At 35.4% G+C, this 26,780-nt stretch overlaps 1 protein-coding gene across 2 annotated transcripts in view; it reads right to left on the reverse strand.

The window, feature by feature from the left end:
- Window positions 1-10,355: 10,355 nt before the first annotated feature.
- RpS21 (ribosomal protein S21) overlaps window positions 10,356-26,780 on the reverse strand; it is a 426,171-nt gene continuing 409,746 nt past the window's right edge. For both annotated transcript variants that reach the window (XM_083125443.1, XM_083125355.1), the window contains exons 3-5: window positions 20,683-20,818; window positions 16,611-16,666; window positions 10,356-10,436 (exon numbers count right to left, since the gene is read on the reverse strand). In XM_083125443.1, coding sequence (XP_082981569.1) covers window positions 10,427-10,436; window positions 16,611-16,666; window positions 20,683-20,818 — 202 coding nt within the window. In that variant the 3' untranslated portion in view covers window positions 10,356-10,426. The remainder of the gene's footprint in view (window positions 10,437-16,610; window positions 16,667-20,682; window positions 20,819-26,780) is intronic.

Below are 26,780 nucleotides of genomic sequence, written 5' to 3' on the forward strand. Positions count from 1 at the left end.
CCATTCGATAGAATCGCTTTAGATTTTAGCGGACCGTATCCACCAAGTGGTTTGCTCCGCCATAAATACATACTAAGTGCAATCGATCATGGTACTCGATTTTTAATTGCTCAATCAGTAGCAGATACTTCAAGTGAGACAGCAGCTAACTTCCTTTTTGAAAATGTAATTTTACGCTTTGGATGTCCTTCTCGTATAGATACGGACAGAGGTACTTCATTCACAGCTAGTTTATTTAAAGAACTATCGGAGAAATGTGGAATCCATCTTAAATTCGCTCCAGCAGCTAATCACAATTTAATTGGATTATTGGAACGATCACATGCTATTTTACAGGGACTTATGAAAAACTTCGTGAACTCAAAACACACAGATTGGCTTTTATACTTGCAATCGGCCGTGTGGTCGTACAATGTTAATTACCAGGAGAATTTGAAGAACAGTCCATTTTTTCTTCTTCATGGATTTACGCCTAGATTAGTCTGGGAGAGCAGACTACATTTAACACCCAGTGTGAATGTAAACAACGAGATGAGATTCAAGATTCTCGAAAAAGCACGAGCAGCAGCTTATGAGTCTTTACAGAAACGCCACCGACAAGCAAAAAAGTACTACGATAAACGTCATCAGTCCATTGAATTTACGCCAGGAGAATTGGTTCTAGTATACGATGGCAGTCATCGTGTACACACCGCTAAATGCTTCTCGGGAGTATTTAAAGGACCTTGTAAAATTATAGCAAAAGAAAATCCCAATGTTTACAAAGTGGAATATAAGACAAAACGGGGACAGACAGTCGTAGACTCAATTTCGGTCCAGAGATTGAAGAAATACTATGCTTCGGAACACGGTAGCGGCGATGAGAATGTAAATGGTGAAGATGAGACTGAAGAACAGGAACAGTCAGGAGAGTGAATGAGTGAGAACATACCTTTTACCCTGTACGTAACTTCCTTTTCAGTACTCTGATGCACTAAATAAATTTTACATCTTGCAAATATTTTTTTTTTAAACGAACAAACACTAAAATTATGTGAAATATTATTGTTTAGCCCTTAATAATTGCACGGAAGTGTAAAACTAGTTATTACCACACTAAAATCATTAGTTATAACACGTAGACATCGAGGTTTCATAATAATGAACAACAAGTACAGTAACGCGCAAAAATAATAATAATTAATATTATTGTATTCACGGATAGTGAACAAAGGGAATGAATGTAAACAGCGCGCAAGAAATTTTCCTCAGATTTCTGTAGGCCTGCAGAGAACTGATGGAAATAATCTTTTGTGAACTACAAAAGATAAATAGTGTAAGTCGATAATAGACTTTAGTATTTTTTTATGAATAAAATGTGTTAAACACATTCGGTAAGGAAAATGAGAATTAACATTCTCTATGATTTAGCGTGGTTAGTCAAAATAGGGTTTAAACAAGTATACATTTTAATATTTCAATTGTTAAATTTAAATAATAATTACATTAATAATTTTAATAACTAAATAAATGACAGAAATATGAGATTATCAGTTTTATAAGTTTTAAATAACGTTAAATAAAGAGAACAGTTATAATAAGAGCTGACTAGGCATACAGCCAATAAATTATTCAATTAAACGAGCTACAGATCAATAATAACTAAATAAGAGCGATAATAAGAATTATAATATAGATAATTATAATAACGAAGAGAATAGTGAACATATTGAGTTCTTTGATATTTATAATAAAATGTATCACATGGAAATTATATAAATATTAAGATTACCTTTATAATTATACGCATTTTACATTGAGATTTAATTATTTTGTATATTTTTCTTACATAACTTTACATAAAAGCTAGATTTGAAATCTAATACGAAGATTAATCAGTCAATTAAGAGCATAGAAGAAATAAGTAGTATTTTAAACATACAGTTACGAGCATGAGTTATCAGCAGCCACTTGTCAGATTTTATTAACAATTTAACGACACAGTCATGAGATGAATTACGACAGTCTTGAAGGAGTAAAATATCATTAAACATGTACATTACTTTGATCCATCTAATTTGGGATACTTCATTCCAAATACGACTCAATTAGTTTATTGAATTTTATAATCAAGTTACTTAGAGTACTTCCTATTTTTTTTTTCCGCATGGTAGAAATCCCATCTTGTAAAATTCCCACTTAAAATTTCCCTCACATGTATTTCATACTTCTCGAAGCGATATCCAAAGTCAATTTCAACTGCCTTCATGGTAAAATGTGTTTCGTCAACAAAAGGATAAAGTTCAACTCGGATGCACCGGGAAAATTCCTTCCTCTTTAAGCAATGGGGAAACTGGAGTGACATTCAGGAAGACAGAACAACTCAAGAAATATGCAAGTGAGGCATTCTATTCGTTTCTTCCGGCAACGATATCTATTTACATCGACAGAAGCAAAATTCTCTCTTAACATGAAGTAACCAACACGTTGCAAATTAAACAGCAGATATCTTACATTCCACATTAGCCGGGGAACTGAATAAACTGCGACAGAGCATTCTTTCAACTCAGGTTATCAGATCGAAAGATACAAGGGAACATGGAATTGGATGTCTGTTCAGAACGATATTTCTTCATCTGGCAACATTTGGAATATAAATTGCAATTAAGTTTTTATTTTTATGTTATTTAATGTTAGATGCATATGCATATAGTTACACACTACCTATTGTCAACTTTCATTTTTTTCTCTCCATATTTTTAGGCTGATTGCAATATCATTAGGAGAGAAAGAGTCTATAATGGACAACGAAATTTCGGATTCTTAGAATATTATTTTACGTATTCCAATTGTCATGAACACTATCAGCAAGTTGTGTATTTTACAATTAATCTTTATTAATGACGTTTTTTTAACAATTATACTAATAGAAGGGCGATCGTTCGACACAGTATTTTTAGTAATATTTAAAGTATTTCATTTCATTCAATTGTTATTTATAAATATTTTCAGTCAATTTAAGCATTCATATATTTTCAGAAACCAATTATAATTTAAATTTTGCAGTAGTATACAGTATACACTCATTAAGTCTTCAAGAGTATTTACAGCATTACATTACATTCATATGTAAAGTTCAATTTGCTTTTACTAATTATTAGTAGTTATATTTATTTATGTTTTCTTCTCCAGATTGTAATTATATTTGGTGTGTAAAGGATGGCATTAATCAGAATTTGGGTAATTTATAGTAAGAGTAAATGTTATGACTGAATCGGTACTCCTTTTCAAATTCCATTTCCTCAAATATAACAACCCTCAACTACAAGATTTTTCATACTTGTAATATTTACAAGCACTATTTTTTTTTAAATAAGGGTGACTTAGAGGCGCCCTTGTCTCAACAAAACCTCTACACATACCGACATATTAAGTTCTCTCACAAACAACATTACACTAACGATCAGGAGGAAATGCCTGTTCGGTATATGATGCAAATTTCCTTTCCAAAACCTACCTGAATTGCCTCACAGATAATTCAAATTTTAACGGTGAAATGAACATTTTAACAATATTTTGAAACCATATTAACAGTCCTCAGTTCAGCTTTTTCACAGATGTCAACGTCTAGAGAATGGTCACCAGCTAAAACCTTGGAGAAATAAGAAATCAACACGATTTACACCTGAAAGACGCAGAGACATTATTATTTTGGTCTACGAACTCTTATTGAGAATTTCTCAAGATTTTTATTTCTGAGATTTTTCTTTTATTTTTTCGACACGTGGAAACAGGAATTACAATTATACCTTTCATCAATTTTAATTACGCAGTTCAGCGAAATCAGTTGATAAGCACCAAATCGTTTAACGCGGATCTCCTTCATTCTATTCTGATTAACTCCTACTGAAGTCAAGTAGTAGTGAGACCTGATATTCAACGCTGATAATACATACATTGATTTGAAGGAATATTTACATACAACTAAATACTTCACATTCACAATTCGATGATATGCAGTTCTCTACTGTACGTTTTTCATCAATGACAATATTTGTAGCTGCAAAGTTAATGCATCAAAGTGAAAAACATTTTTCACGGCCACAAGGAATTGACTATATACATATATATACATGGTTTGGTTCAAGAAGAAACTTCATTGATATACGCAGAGACTATTAAGTGATGAGAGTAAAATTATGGTATTTTACTTGAACTCTTTGTGAGAATCAGGATAACTCAAGGATTATTTTATGGACAAATGTTAGTGCTGTGATTTTATCTATCGAACACTATTATATTCTTATCTTCAAATACATAAATTCATGTACATATATTATTATTCAAGGACAGTTACTGATACAGTGTATATATTTTGATTAACTTCAATTTTTTTAATTAAATATTTACTGTGATAATTGACATATATTATAAATAAAAACGACAGCGATATTTACATGATACACTAAAGTAAGAGACGGTGAAATTTACATCGATAATATGACATATGTGTGCAAGTGTAACTCCGATGAGTATCACAAACTTTGCTGATTTTGTAAATAATTAACTTCAAAATATTTTAATAGTGTTGTGCAATGTCAGTGTTTACAGGATTGATGACATATTACCTCGTTAGTGTGTTACTGTGCCATACACCTTTTAACTAGGTCAATACGGATGGAACAATAACCTTACCTTATAATTGTGTCACGTGTTGTGTGTTTACATATAGACAATCATAACGTCAACGTGTGTGACGTAAAACTCTCAATCATTGCATACATGAGTCAGCATAACAAACTCACATGTCAGTGTTCACAGTTCATCCGCTGACAAGTATTGTTTATTTATTTTGTTTATTTATTGTTTATTTTTCTCCATTCCTTTTCCTTTTTCAAGAACAATATTACTCAAATTTCATATTTTCGGTTATGGTATGTTAATTCAATAATTTTGGGACTATATTTTGTAATAAAAAAATCTCTCCATAGAAAGGATCGATATGGAATACAACTTTAAATTTTTCATCTTTAGGTGAAAATCAAAAGATTTTCATTAGGGGGTAGAGGAGCGTATCGTACCCAAGGTATTGGGTAAGAAGTATAAAGTCTTAGGATAGCAGGAAGCAGAGAAAGGAATGCAGAATAAGCAATTAGGCAAACGTGAGGTGAGTGTTGGGATTGTCAGGAGGGGTGATCAGTTGGCGAGAATAGGAGAGAGAGTAAGGTCTGCGGATTGTGAGAGAGGAGCAAAGTGGAGAACTATTATTGGACGATGGTGTGTGATAGATTCGATGTCTGACAGGGAGGTCAGACAAGTGATAGTTGAGAGGACAAGCTAGGAACAATCTCCATATATTTGCAAGGCAAGTAATATCCTTTCAATAACCAATCCATATCGATTCAGTCATGGAGAGTATAAAACCCATATTTAATCTAAGCTAATTTCTATCGCCATTCCTTTAAAAGGTAACCTCTTGCATTTATCACATTTAGGCCAAGCGAGTGATAACCATCTGAGAGATGAATAACAAATAACTACATCACCCAATTCAATCTAGAGGTTCTTGGTTCGATCCCAAACGCAGCATGGGAGTTGCGTTACGCTTTAGTGTATTTCTCCAGGAAATTCCTCAGTGACTGGTTTCCCACTTTCCAGAAAGGTATCCCTGCTTCCATGAAAGCTTTGCACAGTTCAAGAGAAAACTGAGATTGCCTGTTGGATGAAGTGCCCACTGTTGAAATTAGGGATACCTTCTTCTGTCCAACCTTTTTGGCAACTGCAGATTTATGTTTTGCTGTTGACACATGCTGAGATATAAAGTATTTTTTCTCATGGTTGAATGTTTTTTCACATATCTTGCAGAGGAGAATAGTACTATCTGTCAAAAATGTGCTTTCACCAAATTCATGCACGTAACCATGTTACCACTTAATAGCACACTAAATTTCGGCATGATGACAACTACACGATCCTTTCCTTCCAAAGTGCAGAACTAAACTAAAGATAGAGAACTTGATTTTGGAATCCATGCAAAGGCTGTTTCTTGTCAATAACCTCCTGACACGGACGCTGGACGAAATTGTGCAGGTGTTCTGCAACAGGTTTTCAGCAGTCAATCATTCACAAGGACATGTTAACGGAAAGGCAATATCTTAACTCAGCATGAAATACTATATTTTTTTAAACACACTTTTCTCCTTCAGCAATGTTGAAACATACGTGAGTTCAATATTACTTAAATTGTTCACATAATAAACGGAAGAAAAATAAATGCCAACAACGTTTTTTGGGAGAAAAATAATTTATTTACACATTTTTTTTTAAAAAATGTTCAAATTTCATTGAAAAAGGCAAAAAAAGGCATTATAATTAAAAATAGGCAAAATGAAAAGGCTTCTAAAACATTCGAAACAACATAAAAAATGTATATCTGGAAATTTTTTATCAATATATGCAGTAGATAAAAAGAGGAATTTTGCCAAACTTCCGGGCTCTAGTAATGAGATACTGGTGGCAAAGTTAATGATTGTGAAATTATTTAATGACAGTGTATCAATATGCAGATATTAAACACCTGACAAGAGTTGTTTATAATTGGATGTCTGTAATAGCTTATGGAAAAGCAAATGTGTGTATCTTCATTAACCTGTTGGACGGCAACTTTGAAAAAATTTATTATGTTTTATGCATACATATTTGTAAACATTAAAACAAAACTTTTTCATGCCGTTCTCATTTTAAACGTGAGGCAATAGTTTTTACTTCATATTAGATATGAGTACAGTCAGCCCACGAGAAGATCCTAAAAGAGGGAAGGCAGGGGACAGGTACATTTGCAGTTTTTGGTGCAGGAAGTCCTGTGGAAGTTCATGGGGATTGGTTTGTGTTAGTTTTCATGGATATCGTGTTCAAGGAGTTATGGCAAGCCTAAGGAAGAAATGTGCTACTGTACATAGATTGTAAGCAAAGTAATTGATTTCTGTGATCCTGTCTGTAGAAAAGAAATCTTCGATGCGAATCATGCACAGCACAAAGCTTACATCTGCAGCAACAGGCTCCCCCCAGCCTTAACAGTGGAGTAGCCTGCCACTACATCACTTCACTTACATTGGGGATCTTCTCGTGAGCTATACTTTCAATATTTTCAATTTATCTGCAACAAGACACTGTAAAAGGTTTTTTTTTGCAGACTTGATTTTGCATGTACAGTTGGATGATGTATTTTTCTATCTGCATAGTGCAACACTAACACATACAGAGTTCAAAATGGTTTCATGGAATTTATCCACCTCCAACACCTGTTACACCGTCACAAGAAATCAATCTGCCAACCTCTGTGACTGAGTGTCTAGCACAGCCACACTATAATGGCAGGGATCCAGAGTCTGAAGCCTGACCTGGGCATGGGTGTTTTTGGTGAGTAGCAATTCATCAATTTCATCATATCACTATTCCTCACTGTCGCAATTAGCCAAAAGTGACAGAAAAGCAATGCTAAATAAAAACAATAATAATAAAAAAGAAAACAATCGACATACCCGGGCACGTATCTAGAAATATGTGTCGGGGGGTCCGAACAAAGTGTCTCGGGAATAATAATAATATTGAAATTAAAATAATTATATTAAATAAAATTAATACTAATTACAATACATAAATCAATATTATACAGGGCTAGCATAAATGATTCATTCATTTTGAAAAGGCTATATTTTCAAAAGTATTACACGTACACACATGAAAGATATATGAAAAGAACCACAAACTCACCAAGTTTATACACCCTCTACAAATGTCCGATATGTGCCCCTTTGGTTACACGACACACGTCCAGACGATACTAGAGCTCATTCCATACATTTTGTAGCATAGTCCTGTCAATGGTCTGCACTGCAGCACTGATGCGTTCTTTGAGCTCTACTAAATACGTCTTTTCCGTTATTCAAAGCCATATGATCCCAATATATTTCTTCACTTCCAATAAGTTTCGAGGAAATTATACAACAAATGCTAAACGAGTATATTTTCATTATTTAATTTTCATACCTAATAAGTCTTTAGGGCAGGTGTGTGATCCAGACCACCAAAATACGTCCTTCGTGTCCTTCAAAGCCTTATGATCCCAATATAATCCTTGTCTTACAATAAGTTCAGAGGAAATTATACAACAGCTAAACAAATATTTTTTTCATTATTTAATTTTAATACTTCATAACTCTTCCAGGGGGGGAGGTCCGGACCCCCCTTAAATACGTCCTTGGACATACCATCTCCATACTTCTAATAACCTTGATTTTCCGACTGTCTCCATAATCAACTCAACTCAAACAAACTTTTATTGGACAGCTTTACAGGTGGCTGTTTATGCCCAACATACTGTCTCCATAATCAATAATTCCTGTTCATCAAGACAAATATATACAGGTGAGTCAATTACTGGTAGTATCTCAGCATTGATTACTGGGAGATGACATCACATTAGGAAGTTATCACCAAAATGATGTGTGTAGTCTCTCTTGAAGGCCAACAAATCACACCAGGCTAATAATACAGCTTCATGTTGCTACTGCATGGAGGATAGCTGTTCATAATTTGTTCTCAAGCTACGCATATGGCATGTTGCTAGTATGAATCACAGAGGCAGAGCATAGAGTGAGTGTGTAGTGAAATTACACGGCAAAACTCCAGTACGAGATTCCTTTTTCAAAGAAAAGTATGCCATGACCATACTTGCAAGTGTTAATGCTTAGAAATTATTAATTTCCAGACCAATATTGCTAAACACCCTTTTCTTCCCTACACATTTCTGAAGTATTGCCCTGTATTTTTGATACACCTTGTATGTAGGTATAACATGATGAGTAAATAGGTGGTTCCATCAGGTATTTTCATGTGATGTAAGTAGGAGACTCTCAAATTTGCACAGAACCTTTCTTTTTTCATATTAATGCATTACAAAAATAACTTGAAACATACATGGAAAATCAAAGGTGGACCTCAAATTATATCTCGCTTAAGACTGTTTGTCTCGTACAAAATCAGATGGCATTGTGATTGATGTAATTGAAGTCAAATAATTATAAACTATGAATACATATGTACAGTCACGGTCACTTCTGGGTTATAACAATCCCATTGACTCTCAATGGAATCATTACAATCCAGAACTGTCGGTGACTACATGTTACACATAAATTGAATGGAGAAAATGTATATGTATTTATTTTTCAATAATGTGATGTAATAACATAATAACCTGTGGTGCCACAGCCTGTTAAGGCTAGGGGCTCTTTATCAAGAATCTGAATAATAAAATCTGTTAATCTACCTTACACTAAAACTACAACATATGCCCATCAGTGTTCTTTCAACAGTTCAGCTAAAAAATGAACACCAAAGATGGCAAATAAAAGGTTTACTGCAAAATTGAAAAACAGATACGTAACCGAAATGTTACAGGTGTGGTTCGCACCATCTCGTCAGAAGTGTAGTGTTAGAAACTAAAATTAGACTGCAGGCCAACTAAGATTTCAGACTGAGACATTTCCTTCTGATTGATCAACAATATTTTCAATAGCCAGGGGTCTTGTGTTCAAATCCAAGCCTGACCATGGGTGTTTTTTTGCAAGTATCATATCTTCACAATTAGCTGATAGTTGAGAAGCGATCAAAATTTATGTATGGCAACATTTAAAGCCAATATACAAATTCCACTGCATACACACCAATTTTTCACAACTACCAGGATAAAATATACAATGCAACATAGATTTCTGGATAGGAAACCCACTCTGTAAGCATTTTTCTTACAGTGTGTGCAGTGTTCAGAAATTTGCAAGTTTTGTTTCTAGCCAATACCAAGTTTTTCACTAATTGAGTGAAAACAAGCAAAACATGAATTACTGTATTTGCCAGCATATTACATGAACTTTTTTCCCCTAGGTCTGCTGATATTCAATTTTGATAAACCTCATTTCTGGAAATTTTCTGTTCTGAGACTATTACTTTCTTACTTCCTTGTGGTTTGTGATGAAGATTAAAATGTATTCTTTCAAGTTAGATTACGTAAGTTATTTGTTGAAAGTAGACATACATACGTATTACTTTATATTTGAAATATGTGTAAATTAATTATAAATGCATTGATAAAATCTTTTCCTAAAAAAAATTGTACAAAATATGGTATGCATCTTATACGTCGGCAAATATAGTACTTAGAATGATAAGATATGAAACTGTCAAGTAACAGCATTTGCATTTTATCAAGTTGAGTAACAACAGTGTCACAGGGTTTAGAATTCCAAACATGCATTGTATTAATGGGGGGATTATTTCAGAAAACATTATAATGTACAAACCAAAAGACAGCATAATTTGTAGCCAGATACTTTATTCACAAAGATAATACATCACAGTTGCATTTTGCATGATGCTGCCCTCGATCTTAGAAATTCCTGTAAAGAAAAGAAAAATACAAGAAATAACTACATGTTATTAGGAAAAGTGTTACAAATCCATAATACTCTGAAACATTGGGACAAGTTAGAATGCATCACATAGTGTAACTACAAATTAACCTTTTGAGTTTGTAAGCATTTCGGGACAGGTTTTCAAGCTGGAACTTTTCAAATGAACAGGGATGCACTAAATATTGTTGAAGAAAAAGTATTTACCATAGATAGCTGGCATTAGTTTTGTTTTTTATTTAAAAAAAATATGAGAGAATCACATTCTTTTGACGAAAGGGAAAGTTTGGTATCCCCCCTTCCCAAACAAACAATATTAAAAGGTTGGAAATGTAAATTTTACACAAAAATTCCTATTCGGAAGGCCCCTGTTGCACCTGCAATAAACCAAAGCGAATATAAATATTCTACAATGGGTGCTTTCTGAAAGTAATACAGAAACACACGAATCGAACTAAAATAACTGGCACTGTGAACCTGTTGAAACTAGTTATTATTGTCACTTTATGAATGACATTGATTGTGTCTTGTTTGGAATAATTTACAAATGGAGAACAATAGGAGGTTTGCTTTATTAGCACCAATAAAATGTGCTGCACATGTTATTGTTAATAACAATTAACTGCAAAAAGAAAAAGAATAGACAGCTGAAATAAAAACGCAAATTTCACTTGCATGTGAGGACATGTTTCAGATGCTTTGCTCTGTCCCAACACTTGTCTTCATGTCCATATTATTACATGCATAATTCATTGAAAAATGTTCTTTGTTGCACAAGCTGTAAGCAATATTGCTACGAGATTTGAAAAATAAGATAAACAATGCTTTCACCAAGAAAGCACACAAACTTCCTACTTTATTATACTAATTAACAATTCCTTTCTACTACAAAAACCTGCAATACTTACTAAAAGAACTCTCATGCTGCATAACTTCCTATTACTCTCCAATTGCATTGCAATTTGCATACTACTCACCATCTTAAGGCTCGGATGGACCTTTGGCATGCGAATGGGAAAATTTGAAAAAACTTGCCCATTCAAATGCCAAAGGTCCAGCTGAGCCTTAACAGTCAAGTGTTTTCTGCACATGTTTGTCCCATGTTTCTACAACTAGCACATGACTTTCACTGAACACACTGTACGAATGGGCACAATGTCGTACATGTATAATCAAACTGTGCGACATTGTGTTGATAACACTGTTCAGCAAAATTAAACTTTTTGTCGCTCCCATGAACCAAATTAGGTGATTCTTATAGATTTGGAACTCCTGAGTTCGAATCCGCAACCAGTTTTTCTCCAAGACGTACCAGTTTTGAGGGAGGGGGTGGGGGCGGGTTTCAATTACCACGCAAAGGTGCTATTCTCCCCCCATATAAAATTGCATGCTATCATCAGAATTTCAATATAAAACAAGCATATACAACTACATAAAGAGTAAAAGTTCAACATTTGCATGTCAATTGGTGTTCCTGCTCCTCTTGTAATTTGTACAGGGTGTCTCGCATGTCGCATTCCAACAGAAGTCGGCCAACATATTCACACTCCATTTCCCACTGTAGCGCCTCTCCATGGTAGCTATTTGTTGATGAAACCTTTCACCGTGTTCATCGGAGACCTCACCCAAGCTGTACTGTTGAGGGAAGAAGTCCAAGTGACAATGCAGGAAATGTAACTTGAGGGACATATTAAATCCCATGGTACGAAATGAAGTAATTAACCTGCCCACAATGTCTTTGTAACTAGGTGACTTACGATCCCCGTGATAATTCTTCAGTGATGTAGTCAAATTTCAGTTGTTCCATAAGCGACAGAATGTCACTGCAATACACCAAATCACCATCCTTTGTAAAATGAGGAACTAGGCTCACCTCTCTTTTTCTGTACATCGATATATTCACATCTCGGTCAAGTAGATTCCATTTGATGTTTTGATGCAAGCAACAGGGCCTTGGTCTTCGGAAGGTTTAAGTCTCTGATCAGATCATTCAGTTCTTCCCGACTTATGACATGTGGTTCCTTAGTGTCAGACACTGGGGCGTAATTGGGATCTGAATGCATACTCGAAGATTGTGCAACATCCTGACAAGTCGCAGGTTCTTCGTCGGATGAAACACTGCTCAGTGTGTATGAGTCTGGTGGTACGGGTACAGGCAGAGAGGTCTCCTCGCGGAATCCAAGTCATGATACTGTATTTTATGCTTCGTGCCTTTTCAGAAACCTGTAATATTGGTCAGGCAGAAGTAACAGTCTGCAACATGATCCCGGGGCTCGCACCAAACCATAGGTACGGCGAATGGTATCGATTTATGTGTACCCTTTAACCATCCTTTTAGTGTACGTGCACACGAGTTACAACTTTGTTTGGGAGACCAATCGCGATCCTGGTCGTCGACTTTACACCCAAAGTACAGGTGGTACGCTGTCTTTAGGAACTGTGACAATGCCCTACTTTGCCCCTTGAAGACCACTTCCCCACATATGTAGCAGAATGAATCTACCGAGTTTTTGCAAGTTCGTGGCATGTTGGTTTAACACAAATGTCAATATTTCACGCAGAAATATTTTTCCTTAACGATATAAACAGACACAGAGTAACGCGACTCTCTTACACCACGATCACCTCGGAAGTAAAATATCTGCTTCATGGGACAACGAGGTGGATGTCTTGGCACCTTTTTCCAGCCACATCCTGTTTGTCGTCTAGACAAGGGGGTGCCAACGAATGACCACAAGTTGATTATTAATCCTTTTACCTTGAAGGAAGCCGAGGTGACAGTGTAGGAAGAGTGTAACGAAAATAAAACGTTGAACTCCAATGTACACAAATAAGCCTGTCACACATAGTTAAAAATTGTAAGATACCATTCATTTTAGAGCCAGTCACTTATGGCTCATGGGACATCGTGAAAATATTTCTTCCAGCAGTAATGTTAAAATGCAATATTATTCACATTTTTGTTTTGACATTTATCTGGAATTCTCAAAAAAATGTGTGTTGTGGCAGAATTCACTGTTTTTTTTGGAGTGGGTGGGGTGTATTTGGATTTTTCTATTTCGGGGGGGGGGGGGGGGTTTGTGGGGGCAGGGGAAAGAATGTTCCTAGGATATAGTAACAATTCTTGGATTGAGGTAAAAATACACAATTATGCATTCCAAGCATAAAAAATACAATTTCATTACAAAAATACAATTTTTCGGTAATTTTTTATTAGAAAATGCCCCCTAAAAAACCTTACGTGCTGGAACTTTTTCAATGCGATATTCGTAATCAGCGACTCGAAATCTATAAGGTACACCCTTTCATCCCCGTGGGAGGATTTTCATGCCGATCAGTGTAATCACTCAATAGTTCATCTCCAAAGAATATTTAATTGTATTGCAAAATCCTTTTTAAAAAATGATTGGTGGCTATAATTTCTTTAGTTTATAAACAGATGCATATCATACATCAGTCATCCTGACATTGTGGGCATACAACAAAATAGAGGTAAAACATAATAAAATATATATAACATATATTTTTCAAAAAACTTGTCTTTTATTATTCTTATGCAGTTTTCCAAAACAATTCTAAAAAAGTAATATTTTCTCAAATAGTGGTATTCTGTCATTCCTAAATTCACTAGAATTGATAACCTACTTGAGAATAGTTCTCAATAGTTGGTTTTAATAGTGTGTGTAATATATGTTATTTTTTATGATAAACTACAGGGCAACTTTCAACTATACTTAGCACAACTGCAAGCACATATCAGTGATGCATTTTGGAATTTTTCTATTCACTTTGGTTTATTAGGAGCTGCAGGGTCCCTTCAAAAATATTGCTTTTAATTGCACCAGTACTCAGATGAAACATCCACATTTTGCATTATGAGGAAGCTTTAGCCATTCCACCCGACATAAATTGAAATTCAACTTTCTATGGTAAATAGTTCTAATTCTATATTTTTTAAAGAAACATTTCCATTCATTTGAAAAGCCCACACCTTATGATTAATAAATAAAAACACCTTTTGACAAACATAAAATACTCATACTGTGAAACTGATTTAGTCTGAACAGTCCATTATTTCTAATCCCTGCCCGGCATTTTTCAAACTGCAGTCATGATGCAACAATGTCCCAATTTTTACATATCATTTTGTTGTTAATTCACATTTAGACATGTTCTTCATTATAAGAATCATTCAAATATTTATAGTTTAATAAATATGTTATTTTCTACACCTATTTCAAAATCCTAGGCTGGGTTACTTTCCCAGTGGCAGAGCTACAAGCCACCAGCCATGTCCCCAGGTTGTGGATAGGGGAATGGCCAGCAGATATGTTGGCTAGCTGGAAACAGTCGCGGACAAGCAGCAGCAGGATTGGAGGAAGCAGCGAGATGTGGAGTGGCAACTGCATCTCAATAAATACTGCAAGGCTCCAAAGAAAATCCTGTGATGCAGCTAGGTATAGCCACCACTAAATGAGAAAGGGGAAGATCCTCGAAGGCTACGGGAAGGAAAATTGATTAATTGATTTGGTGTTTTATGTCCACTTTATGCACAGTAAGGCTAATCGGGACTGGACCTACAGTTTAAAGTGGGATCCGAACCACAAGGCGACGATGCAACTACTCCACCATCGGGGAGGCCCTAAGGGAAGGAAAAACCCTAACAGAAAACCAAAGGACAGGAGGAGTTTAGGCATACAGAAGCCAATCTTTCTAAGGGAAATAAACCTACAAAATTCAGAGTCTTCCAAGGTATGGGGGTTGGGCACGAGACCAGTACATTAGCAGCACCATAAAAATACCACTCGCTAAAAATTCTCAACACAGAAAGGCAGGACACATTCACGGATGCTGAAGAAAAACAAGTGATAAGGACTAAGAATACATTAAGCATAATAATAATAATGCAAGACATGAAAGTAAAGAATTGGACAAAGAGCACCCATGATTGAAAAAAGTGAAGAGATGCTTGAAAAGCCAAAACATTCAATAAATGAAGTTGTAGTGCCTCAAGAAGAAATATTTCTAAGCTAAATATTTTCTGAACAACGATGCTGGTATAATATTAAAGGAAATTTGAAAACATATTAGAACTGAATGTAAACAATAAGCACCAAGAAGTATGCTGAGAGTATGCCATTGTCTGTAAGCCACTGTTGCTGATTGTTGATCTATTACTTTTGACCATAATATTGCAACTGTGTTATTGTACATTTAGTTGCAATACTACCATAAGTGTTGGTGGTCACATCTAATACTCCATCAGCATTTCGGGCCTTCTTTTAGTCTTTTTTTTAGATCTATACCTGACCCCTCAACAAAAAGGGAGGGGAACAGGTATGTTAAACATGTGTTGATGAATATAGTTAAAACTGAGTACAAGACGATAGTTCCCTTTCGAAAGTGTTTCCAAAATTCTGGAAATGTCAAAACATCACCTCTTTGCATTAAAACTTTTGTTACTGTGTTTATAAAATGCAAACACAGCAGAGAATTAATAAAAATACATATTTCGAAAGGTCTGTTCCAATCGGGTAATGATTTCTTACAATTGTGCATGATGTTGTGAAATGAGTTTAAGAAAGCTTGAATAAACTAATTTGTGCCTCTTTAAAAGCGGCAGAAAGTATTAATGTTATAAGGCATGCTGTGAAAAGTGTTTGTACTAAAACAATCAAACCTAACCTACACATAACCTAGTCGCATAGGCACACAGGACCATCACACAATTGGAACTTGGACCTGTCAAAGTGTTTAGCGTTCCAAGCTACCAAATTGTAATGTTTTTGTACCTTCGTGTAGCTAAATCATTTTGAAATGATCAGTTAACTAGAAAAGTAGTGTTACATTGTACACACATCAATAAAGCCCTAATGTGTATGTTTCCATAAACACAAACAATACTGGAACTTCCACTATAAAAATCTAGAATTACAAATTAACATGATTTTCAAAACACACTACATTCAATGTTTGGAAAGAAATATACCGTCCTACTTCCATTTCTATACATCAGAGAAAAAAACCTGTTAAAGACATATAGAATTTTTGTGGGAAAAGAGAGATGATTATTCTGTTGCATTCTCATCAACAATACATTCAAATTGGTGACAGCAATATTTGGGGTTACGAGTACTTACTTGGCTAAAATACCGTACTTACTTGGCTAAAATACCATCTTTCTTGGCCAGCCTGTTAATGCAATCATCAGATTCACCCTGAAAGAAATCAAAACATTGTTTGCGTTAGTTTATATAAAAATAATTCTTGCAAAATTGCTCAAAACTCATGCACTGAAATTTAATAATCTCACTTATGCATTCACTTACAAAGTGGATTCAAAATTTAAAAAAAAATACAAAAAATCCAATTCTTACATAATGCAAGGAAGTAAGTAGAAGGATAATTTTAGTAAATCATAACTGTGCTGATCTTATACAGGGACAAGTGCTCCCACCAGGTACATATTGCCTATGCCTGGCAACCCAAGATTTCAGTATAGGACAAAATATCATTGTGCATTGTAACTAGACATGAGGGATTGTTGTGTGTCACCTATACCTGAACTTTTCAATTGTGGTTGGTGAATTAGTCGCTGATTTGTTCTTGTTATTCCTGCTAGATATTGCTTTAATTGCTATTGTTTTGCATTGCATTCTTACTGTTGCCAGAAGCATCTCTAAGTTGGACAGTTCCAGCAGCTACCACTTTTCTTACGCGTGTTACAGGTATCCATGTACAGTATTTGTGCTAATGGGCCTTTTAGTTCAATGCTGATTTCATTGATTCATTGAGTTAAGTCCACTTTATGCACAGTAAGGCTAATCGAGACTGGACCTACAGTTTAAATCGGGTTGAATGTTCAGTGATAATATGCCTTTGTAGCTTCATGTGAGAGATCCGAAAAAATGCTGTTTATTTTCATCACGAATATACTTGGGATTTTAAAATTAGTACTTTTGTGAGGGCTCAGTCGGTAACGCGTCTGACTACCATGCTAAAGGTCCCGAGTTCGATCCCCGGCTGGTTCAAATCCGGGAACTTTTCTAACGATGGAAGAGGCCCCGGTGCCCACCCAGCGTCGAATAACATGGGTACCTGGGGGAAACCCTGGGGGGTAAAGGCAGCCAGGGGCGTGATGCTGATCACATCACCCCCACTCACGACCGGGATCAAGAAAGTGTGGGGCGTTACCCCCACACCCCCTATACGCCTTCATGGCGTGGTGCTATGCACAGGGGAGCACTTTACCTTTACCTTTTTTTTATTATTTCATTGCAGAGTTCCTAAAAATAATCTAATAGGTGCCATGATTATTGTACCTAAGTGTTTACCACATTTCAGCAATAAGAAAATTACATGAAAATTGAAACAAATTTTTGGTAATAATCTGTATGTTAAGACGTTAAAAAGCATAAAAACTCTGTTCATGTAGCTGCCTATTGCTTCAGTGACATGACCAGGATGTCAAATCTTGTTACTTTTTAATCCATTTCAAATATTTTAGACCCTTCCATGATTAATTTTCTCCCATCCACGAAGAAGGATCAAAGTTGGTCCATAAATTTGCAGGATAAAACAGCGTATGGTGGTGTGATTTTATCAGTTTTTAATAAGTTGATGACAAGTGACATGAAATAATACATTTTACAATCTTCTAAGAAATGCAGTATTTATGCATGGATACTGTTCTGAAGAAAAAAACTGGTGTTTAGTTGCAAGTTAGTAATTAATATCATATGGAAAATGTTGCATGTTTTCACGTTGCTCCCCATATACTTGCAACTATAGCAAGTTAGAAAACAATTTCTTTTACCCAAATGATGATGTCATTGCACTGACTGTCCACGCAATACTACAAACTGCAAGTTAACTTACCTCCCCCTTTACTTTACACATTTCTTCATAGTGCAACTCAGTCTTCTGATTTCAATTATGCACTAACAAGAGTTAGTTACATGCATTTAGCATAAAACTTTCCTAGGTACTAGAATTTTAATAAAAATTACACTTAATGTGTTATACTGATTATGAAGTCAAAGCACTAGTTCGCTGCACTTTTGGACTCTCTGCACTTATGCATCTAGTTCAGTGGTTCTCAAACTGTGATACGCGTACCTCCAGGGGTGCATGATCAACTTGAAGGGGGGTACGCGATCAGTTCGGAAGAGAAATATTGAGAATATCCACACAACGGAAGAGAAATATCGAGAATATCCACACAACAACATTCTTGCTGCAGGTGTGTAGAGCAGACTTCATAGCTTTAAAACTCAACAGGAAAATAAGGCTGATTTTGTTACCCACACTCCTATCTTTGCTTCATATTTTCTGAAACAAATTAGTCGTTCGAAATCTATAATAGATAAAATTTGATGAATCTCCACTTGAAAGTTACAAGTGGTCAAAAAGACATCAAGAAACTGTACCAGGCTATGCAGGCACATCCTTCTCACTAGAAACTCCCGAGGAAATAAAATAAAAACTTAAAAATTGTGGAATTATTGTCCTGTAGTTTACGGTTATTACAAGCATAAGAAAACAGTTTTTCGTTGTGACGTTTCAGAAGAACACACGCTCCCTTCATCAGACATTTATTTTCATTTTGACTAAAGATACAGTTATAACAATGGTTAGCAATTTTTTAAACAAAAAAAATCCCTTACATAATGGATGTTGTCAATGTTACATGTGGCCGCGGTGGCTCAGTCGGTAACGCGTCTGACTACCAAGCTAAAGGTCCCGGGTTCAATCCCTGGCCTGTTCAAATCCGGGAACTTTTCTAACGATGGAAGCGGCCCCGGTGCCCACCCAGCATCAAATAACATGGGTACCTGGGGGAAACCCTGGGGGGTAAAGGCGGTCAGGGGCATGATGCTGATCACATCACCCCACTCACGACAGGATCAAGAAAGTGTGGCACGTTACCCCCTATACGCCTTCATGGCATGGTGCTATGCACAGGGGAGCATTTTACCTTTTTTTATCAATGTTACATTGTTGTAATATAGCAACTTAACTGTGGAAAGAAGCAGTCTGTTTTACTTTTATTTCAGATAAAAAAATTTTGATCACATTATTTTTTTTTTGAAATTATGAATCCCAAATATCATCAGGTAATTCAAAGTCGTCATTGTTTTCACAAAGTCTCTTGATGTTTTCTGTTACATTACATTTTAAAGATGGTGGCTTACTCCATTTGTGAAAAAGAAAACTCCATACTGGATCTATGTTAACATTTTCATTATTTTAATTTATTCCGGTGTTCTTCTGCAATGAACGAAGCTTCCCAGACATTCAACTCTTATGTTTCCCGTCAATCTTTTTTAAAAGCCTTCTCTTTTTAATCATAGTGGCCACGGTGGCTCAGTCGGTAACGCGTCTGACTACCATGCTAAAGGTCCCGGGTTCGATCCCCGGCCGGTTCAAATCCGGGAACTTTTCTAACGTTGGAAGTGGCCCCGGCATCCACCCAGCGTCGAATAACATGGGTACCTGGGGGAAACCCTGGGGGGTAAAGGCAGTCAGGGGCGTGATGCTGATCACATCACCCCCACTCACGACCGGATCAAGAAAGTGTGGGGCGTTACCCCCACACCCCCTATACGCCTTCATGGTGTGGTGCTAAGCACAGGGGAGCACTTTACCTTTTTACCTCTTTTTAATCAAGTGCTTCTCTTCGATGATTTGAGCTGACAAACCTGTTCTTGATGACTTTACCTGATGATATTTGGGATTCATAATTTTAAATAAAAAAATAATGTGATCAAAATTATTTATCTGGAATAGACTGCTTCTTTCCACAGTTAAGTTGCTATATTACAACAATGTAACATTGGCAACATCCATTATATAACGGATTCTTTTTGTTTAAAAAATTGCTAACAATTGACATCACAACGAAAAACTTGTTTTCTTATGCTTGTAATAACCATAAACTACAGGAAAATAATTCTACAATGCAAGCATGCGTACATACAAGAAAAACTATTAAAAATTGTGGTTGAGAGTTTGTTATAACTTGCCTTTCTTCTTTACTTTTCTTCAGCTAAAGTTTGTTACATATTTCTTAGCATACATGTGTTTCACATCATTATTCTTGTTGTAACTAATCATAAAGATTGTAAATGCAGGAACACTCAATAAAATAATAAACAAAGATTCTAATGTTTGTTTACCATCTTTCCACATACAGACCACACACATAATCTGTAATGTGGTGGTTAGAACTCACCATTCGTCGAATAGCCCCACATATCGCATACATTTTTGAAGTGTCTGTCATTCTCCCTGTTGTTTCGTCAACATCAGCAAGAACAATCTGTATAGATGCATGGTCCTTGGCATGGATAAGTCGGTTACTTGCCGAACTGTAAATGTAAGATTAACAAAATTAAATACACACATTTACATTATGCTAAAACTTAATACATAAATTGTGTTACTTACTGCTGAGAACAATTAAACTACATTAGTGTTCCATTTCTTTTTAAATTTAAATTTGAATTTAAAATTTTGGGTGCATCAGCACTAAGGCTATTTTGCACCCGTCACATTATATGGGGTCCAGCCCTTTATCGTTACAAATAACAACTCTAACATTGCATAACTAAAATCATAAAATATTAAAATCTTCTGACTTTCGTTAAAAGCTGAGGCTGTAAAGGGGCACTCAGCACACATAAGGACAAAGGAACAGGACAATACAAACAAAATTATACTGGCCATAGGGCCAGTCGCCAGAGCCTCATTAGTCTTCAGTCCAGGGTGTACTACGTGGAAGGTCCCTTACACTCCTGTTCCATTTTTTCTTTTCACAAAATGAACACACATGGAAGAATACGAAGGTGGTTGTAGATTCACTTAATTATTACGAAAAAGGGGTCAAGAAAATAAAATAATTTATGTACGGTACTTTAGTATTATACGGACTACCTCATTTGTCTATGTTATATTATATTCCCCTCGCAAACATGAGTCATTCGGTTAGGTTAGGTTCCATAAGTGGGAATCTTATTTGGCGGAATACGATTTGGAGGTAGTCCGTGTTATACTAAAGTACCAAATTTACTATCCTATATTTTGAAATGGATTGACTGAGAAACATCAGGGAAAAATTAAGACATAATGACCAAATATTTAATTTTAAAAAAAGCACAAGCAGCTAAGACATGTCCATTACAAAACTTTTTTATGCTTATTTTGCTAAAATTGCGAATTCTAGCCATAAATTTAAAATATACAAATTTACAACAAAAATTACATTTTGTTAATATACCACCACTGAAATTCAACAAGAAAATTATTTTCTTCTTATTCATTAACTATCTGCAGTATTCAGTTATACTGAAAACCCACTGTACCCCCTCGAGAATTACGTTCACATTTCTTTTAATCGACAGAATTCAATGTTTTATGTAATGTGAAAGTGGTTCCACCGTTAGGAAAGCACAAATAACGGAGATATTTGATCCCAAAAAATAAAACCTGCAATTTCGAAGTATTTTCGCCACTTTTTGTTAGTAAAACCTGTTTGTATGTACACTAAAATAGCAAAACATGCCAAAAATAACTATCAGTACCAAACCTAACAATCCTAACCTAACTACGTAAAATTATATCTGCTGTTGTGGAAAGTCGTTTGGGTGCTATATTCACTTGTGCTAAGCCTTCGGGGCGGTTCTGCTTCAGATCAAAGTAACATGCTAAGGCAACAGATGTACTTTACTTCACAATAACACATTTCCGAGAGCTAAAATGAACTGAAAACTTTAATAAACACAAAATTGTCATAAACCATGCAAGATATTTCACTTTCTCTAGGGGTACAGAGTGTCAAGGGTACCTCAGTTATTTTAAGAATGAAAATAAAAAAAACAACTATACTACCAACATTTCCAATCTTAGCTGCAAATTAAAAGTAATCCTCAAACTAGAGTAACATCCCACATGTTGAGGAAATATCACTGTTACACCATGCTAATCCAATGACTGGTATCCAAAATTATCTTACAACCCTTCTGTACAATTATAAGCATGTGTACATGGTGGCAAATGCAAGGAATAAATTATATATATATAAGGAATATTATGAAAATAACATTAAACAGTTTTAAACTTTCAATAACCACCCATGAACAGCAAACAACTGAGTAATGGTGAATATTAAATAACTGCTTTCTAAAAACAATTACTATTTGTTTCACAGGGTGTCTACCAAAATAACAATCCAAAATTCTTGACTTTTTCTTTGCTTTTTATTGACCTTTTCTTCCTTTTTTTTTAAACATTTATTTATTCGGCCCCTACTTAGGTATAGTTGGAAATTAAGAAAATAAATATTTTTATTCAAGATGAAAACTGAAGCTGTACTTTACAGAGAGATTTAGACTAGCATTAATTATTAATGTATGTAAAAATTAAGGTACTAGTTTACTATCCTTCAGACAAATTTCTTCATTTTTACAGAAGAAACTACTTACCGTAATAAGTTCCTGTAGTATTGTCTAACATTTCACACAAAAGATTCAGGTAAGTTTTCCATATCCTGGAATTATATCTTCAAATTTAAAAGTTTGGGGCTGATTTGGGGGCAGGTGACTCCAGCCAATTTCTAACATGCCTTTAACAGGGAGTCGTTAATCAAGAAAGCCAGGGAGTCGTCTATAGAGAAAGCCGGGGAGCCGGAGCGGAGGCGGGGCCTCGTCAGTGGTTGGGGGCAGTAGGTCAATTACCCCAGGGGCGGAGCCTGGAATCGGTGGGAAATTTGAACTCAAAAATTTCAAACGAAAATAATTTTTTAGTTTAAATTTCCCACCGATTCCGGGATGGATAGCCCCAAAAACCATTCACGGAATGTTCCGCAAAGCAGATAGGTAAGTACGAATGTCAAAAATTGACGAAACTAAGAAGTTATAGGTGTCCGAAGGATAGTAAACAATTACCAAATGTCATTCTTAAGAAACAAAGTGATCGAATCTTCAACCACAACTCAATACAATTTTAGATTTCTAAATATTCAAATTTTATCAAATCCCAGTACAAGTATATAACAAGTATATTCAATTTTATCAAATCCCAGTACAGGTATATAACAATGTAAATTCACTATCGTATAAAAAATAGCAAAAATTCTTGACTTTTTCTTTACTTCCTTGACCTACCCGTTGAGTTCTTGACTTTTTCCTGACATTTTTGACTAGTAGACACCCTGTTTTATCATTATGTCACCTCAGACAGTAAGCTTATAATACAAAATGATGGGTCACACTCAGACAACTGTTAAAATGAGCAGTAATAGTTCCAAATGTTTTATGAAGTATTATAAAGTGCTTTAGAATACTTGAAACAATTGTGTAATTAAATTTAAAGTTTGGAGGAACAAATTATCAGTTAAAACCTTCTCTAAGATTTTTTTAAGAGAAATTATGATTTCAACAATAGCTTACATGAGCATATGCTCTTTGCATATTTATGGTTATCTCAGGTATGTAGTTCATACAGATTTTTGTGCAAGGCTCAAATAGAGGTTTCATGCTTGAGATTAATGTTAAGGAGGCTAACCTAACAACAGAAGCGCTTAGGGCCGGTTTTTCAATGTATGATTAAGGTTAAAGTTAGCAGGTAAGTGGAAGTGTGGTGGCAATTATCTTAACTACTGCTACTCCTTGCAGTTTCCAGCGTAACTGGAAACTGTGAAGCAACATAGATACCTCATGGAGCTATTTCAAGTTCCACGCTCAACAACTTCATGGTCAGATTAAACAAGAAATGATTAATTATAAAGAAGTTTCACTACTTCTCTGTGTTATGTTGGATGAAGAGAGGGATGAAGAGATGAGAGTAGCATATTAGTCTGCTGTAGGGGCTGAAACAAGTAAATATCGCATCATGGAGAAAGCATGCGAGTTCGGTTTCATCTAATCATCATTCATTTTGTTTATTGTGAATAACCTACGTGCACAGAAACAGAGTGTAACGTAAAAAAATTCAATAAATACAAAAAATGCCTTTTTCCTTCCTATAATTTTCTTCATAAACATCATTTTTCTGTCTTTTAAGGGTCACATATCCGTTAATGATGCAAATCATAAGAGTCAATCCCAGGCAAGAAATGGATATTGAAGGCAAAGAAATGCATGACAGCTGTACGAGAATTGTATTTTCATCTTTTCGTGGCTGATCAGCAAGGGCACACGCAGGAAGGACACTTGCCCCCCCCCCCCCCCCAAATGGAGATTTCTGGAAAGAGTTAATGTGATTCGAATGGTGAAATTGTAGATGTATTTTTATAACAAAAGTTTTTTCTGTGACTGACTTATTATAATAAGTACTAGGGTTAAATTTAACTTACCGTCTATTTTACACTGATTATCCGATTATCCAACTATAAAAAACAGCTTCTTCTCAGAATTATACAGTTATGCAAAATGTATATGGATAAGACAGAATATGGAAATTACAAATATATGTAATTTAAAAAAACATAAGTAGTAGTAGTAGTAATAAAAATAATAGCAATAAAAGCAGTAATAATACCAATAATAATAATAAATTCTATGACCCTGCCCATCTGAGAAAAAATCCTGCGGGCACCCTTGCTGATCAGAAAGCTTTAGCTTTGGCTCAGTAATTTTTCCAACAGATATAAGGGGACCACAAACAAAAGGCATTTTGGCCTGAAGCCTTTGTGCATCTTCCCTCTATCCCTTCAGCTTGGCCCACGGTGCCACCTGCTCCACTCTACATGCGAGAACGGTGTACACACTTTCTGCAGTGCCACCATTTTAAAATAGTAAGAGTTGTGGAAAAGCAACCTAGTGAAAATGAGTTGGACGTGTGTTGTGCCGGTTAGACATGGCCAATGTTTTGCTTGGCAGGGCCCAGCCAATGTTCAAGTGAGCAGGGAATTTAAGCAGCGTGGTTGCACAATTAGCTTGGTAGTGTTGGGAGATCTTGCGATAAATAATATCCCGTGCATCAGACTCTCCGAGCAGCAATTTGGTGCAGTGGTTAGCACCGGCAGCTTGCAGATAACATTATGTTTTATGATATAAGTTTGAGACCTGACGTTGGTTCTTTATTGACCATTATTTGAAGAAGTGTAAATTTGTAGTACTTGCTTTCCTTAAATTTATCTCGTAATCATACAGAATGAATATATCGCCATTGATCCAACTGTTTCCAATGTAGAAACACATGTTGCTTGCATTTAAACACCAGGCTGTGCCAATCAATAGCTCTGTCTAGTTGGCTGCACTTTTTGACACTCGGTGCAATGCAAGTGTATTCAGTGTCATGAGTGGTGCAAGGAAATTCGTTCCACCAACTAGACGGAAAGCAGTGTTCCAAGTTCAGAAGATTCAACAAATGCCTGTCTGCTGCTTTAAAAGGTCATTTGATTAGCTAGCATGCACCACGTGATCATACACCACACATACACCAGTCCAGAAGGCAGTGCAGACACCAAATACACTGCTTGACTGCAATCAACCAACTAGACGCTTCGGTGCAAAGAGTCAAATCGAGCCAAAAAGTGCAGTGAACTAGATGGGGTAGTGTGGTTTGAGACTATAGTTCAAAGGAACTAGCAATTTACATATTTTATCTACCCTATGTCTATATTTACGTTTAGTAGTTTTGGAATGGCAAAATTAACTGAAAATTACTGCATGTTTCTGTTCAACTTGTAACACTATGTGTTTCTGTTCAACTTGTAACACTATGTAAAACATACAATCTACACAAAAAAATTGCTCTTCATTTCATAATTGTGTATTCCAATATACGAACGTTGCTATACCATACCACTTATAGGGCAAGTTATTAGCACTTTAATTCTACTGTATTCTTGCAAATAAAAGTTATATCAAAATAGGTCGAAACTTTTCACTCAACTGCTTTAAGAGGTAAAAATACAATCACATTTTTGACACGTATCACAGTTGATCTTCATTACCTTTCTTGAAATAAGAAAGAGGATTACTTGTCTAGTTTTATTCTACAAACTTTTAGTATGATCTAAATTATAACTGCAATTTTCCAATGTGATCGCTGTACATACATTTTACAAGTGGATAAAATTCTAAAATATATAGAGCCACACAATGAAGATATTTACTGACTTTATATGGTATCTTTAGTGCAAAATGACATTTGTGTCTCATATTTGTTTCCTTGACTAACAATTTGTTGACTGTTGCTGCGGCAGAAGTTATTATCTAAAAAAAAAAAAAACACTTCTGCCACTAAGTGTTAAGTTTGTTCCTTATTTACTTTGTTTGTAATTACACCCTCCTTCTTAAATTCATGTCTGAGGGTGTGTTCCATTAC

The sequence above is a fragment of the Lepisma saccharinum genome, chromosome 1, assembly GCF_977018435.1.
Source record: "Lepisma saccharinum chromosome 1, izLepSacc3.1, whole genome shotgun sequence".
Taxonomy (NCBI): domain Eukaryota; kingdom Metazoa; phylum Arthropoda; class Insecta; order Zygentoma; family Lepismatidae; genus Lepisma; species Lepisma saccharinum.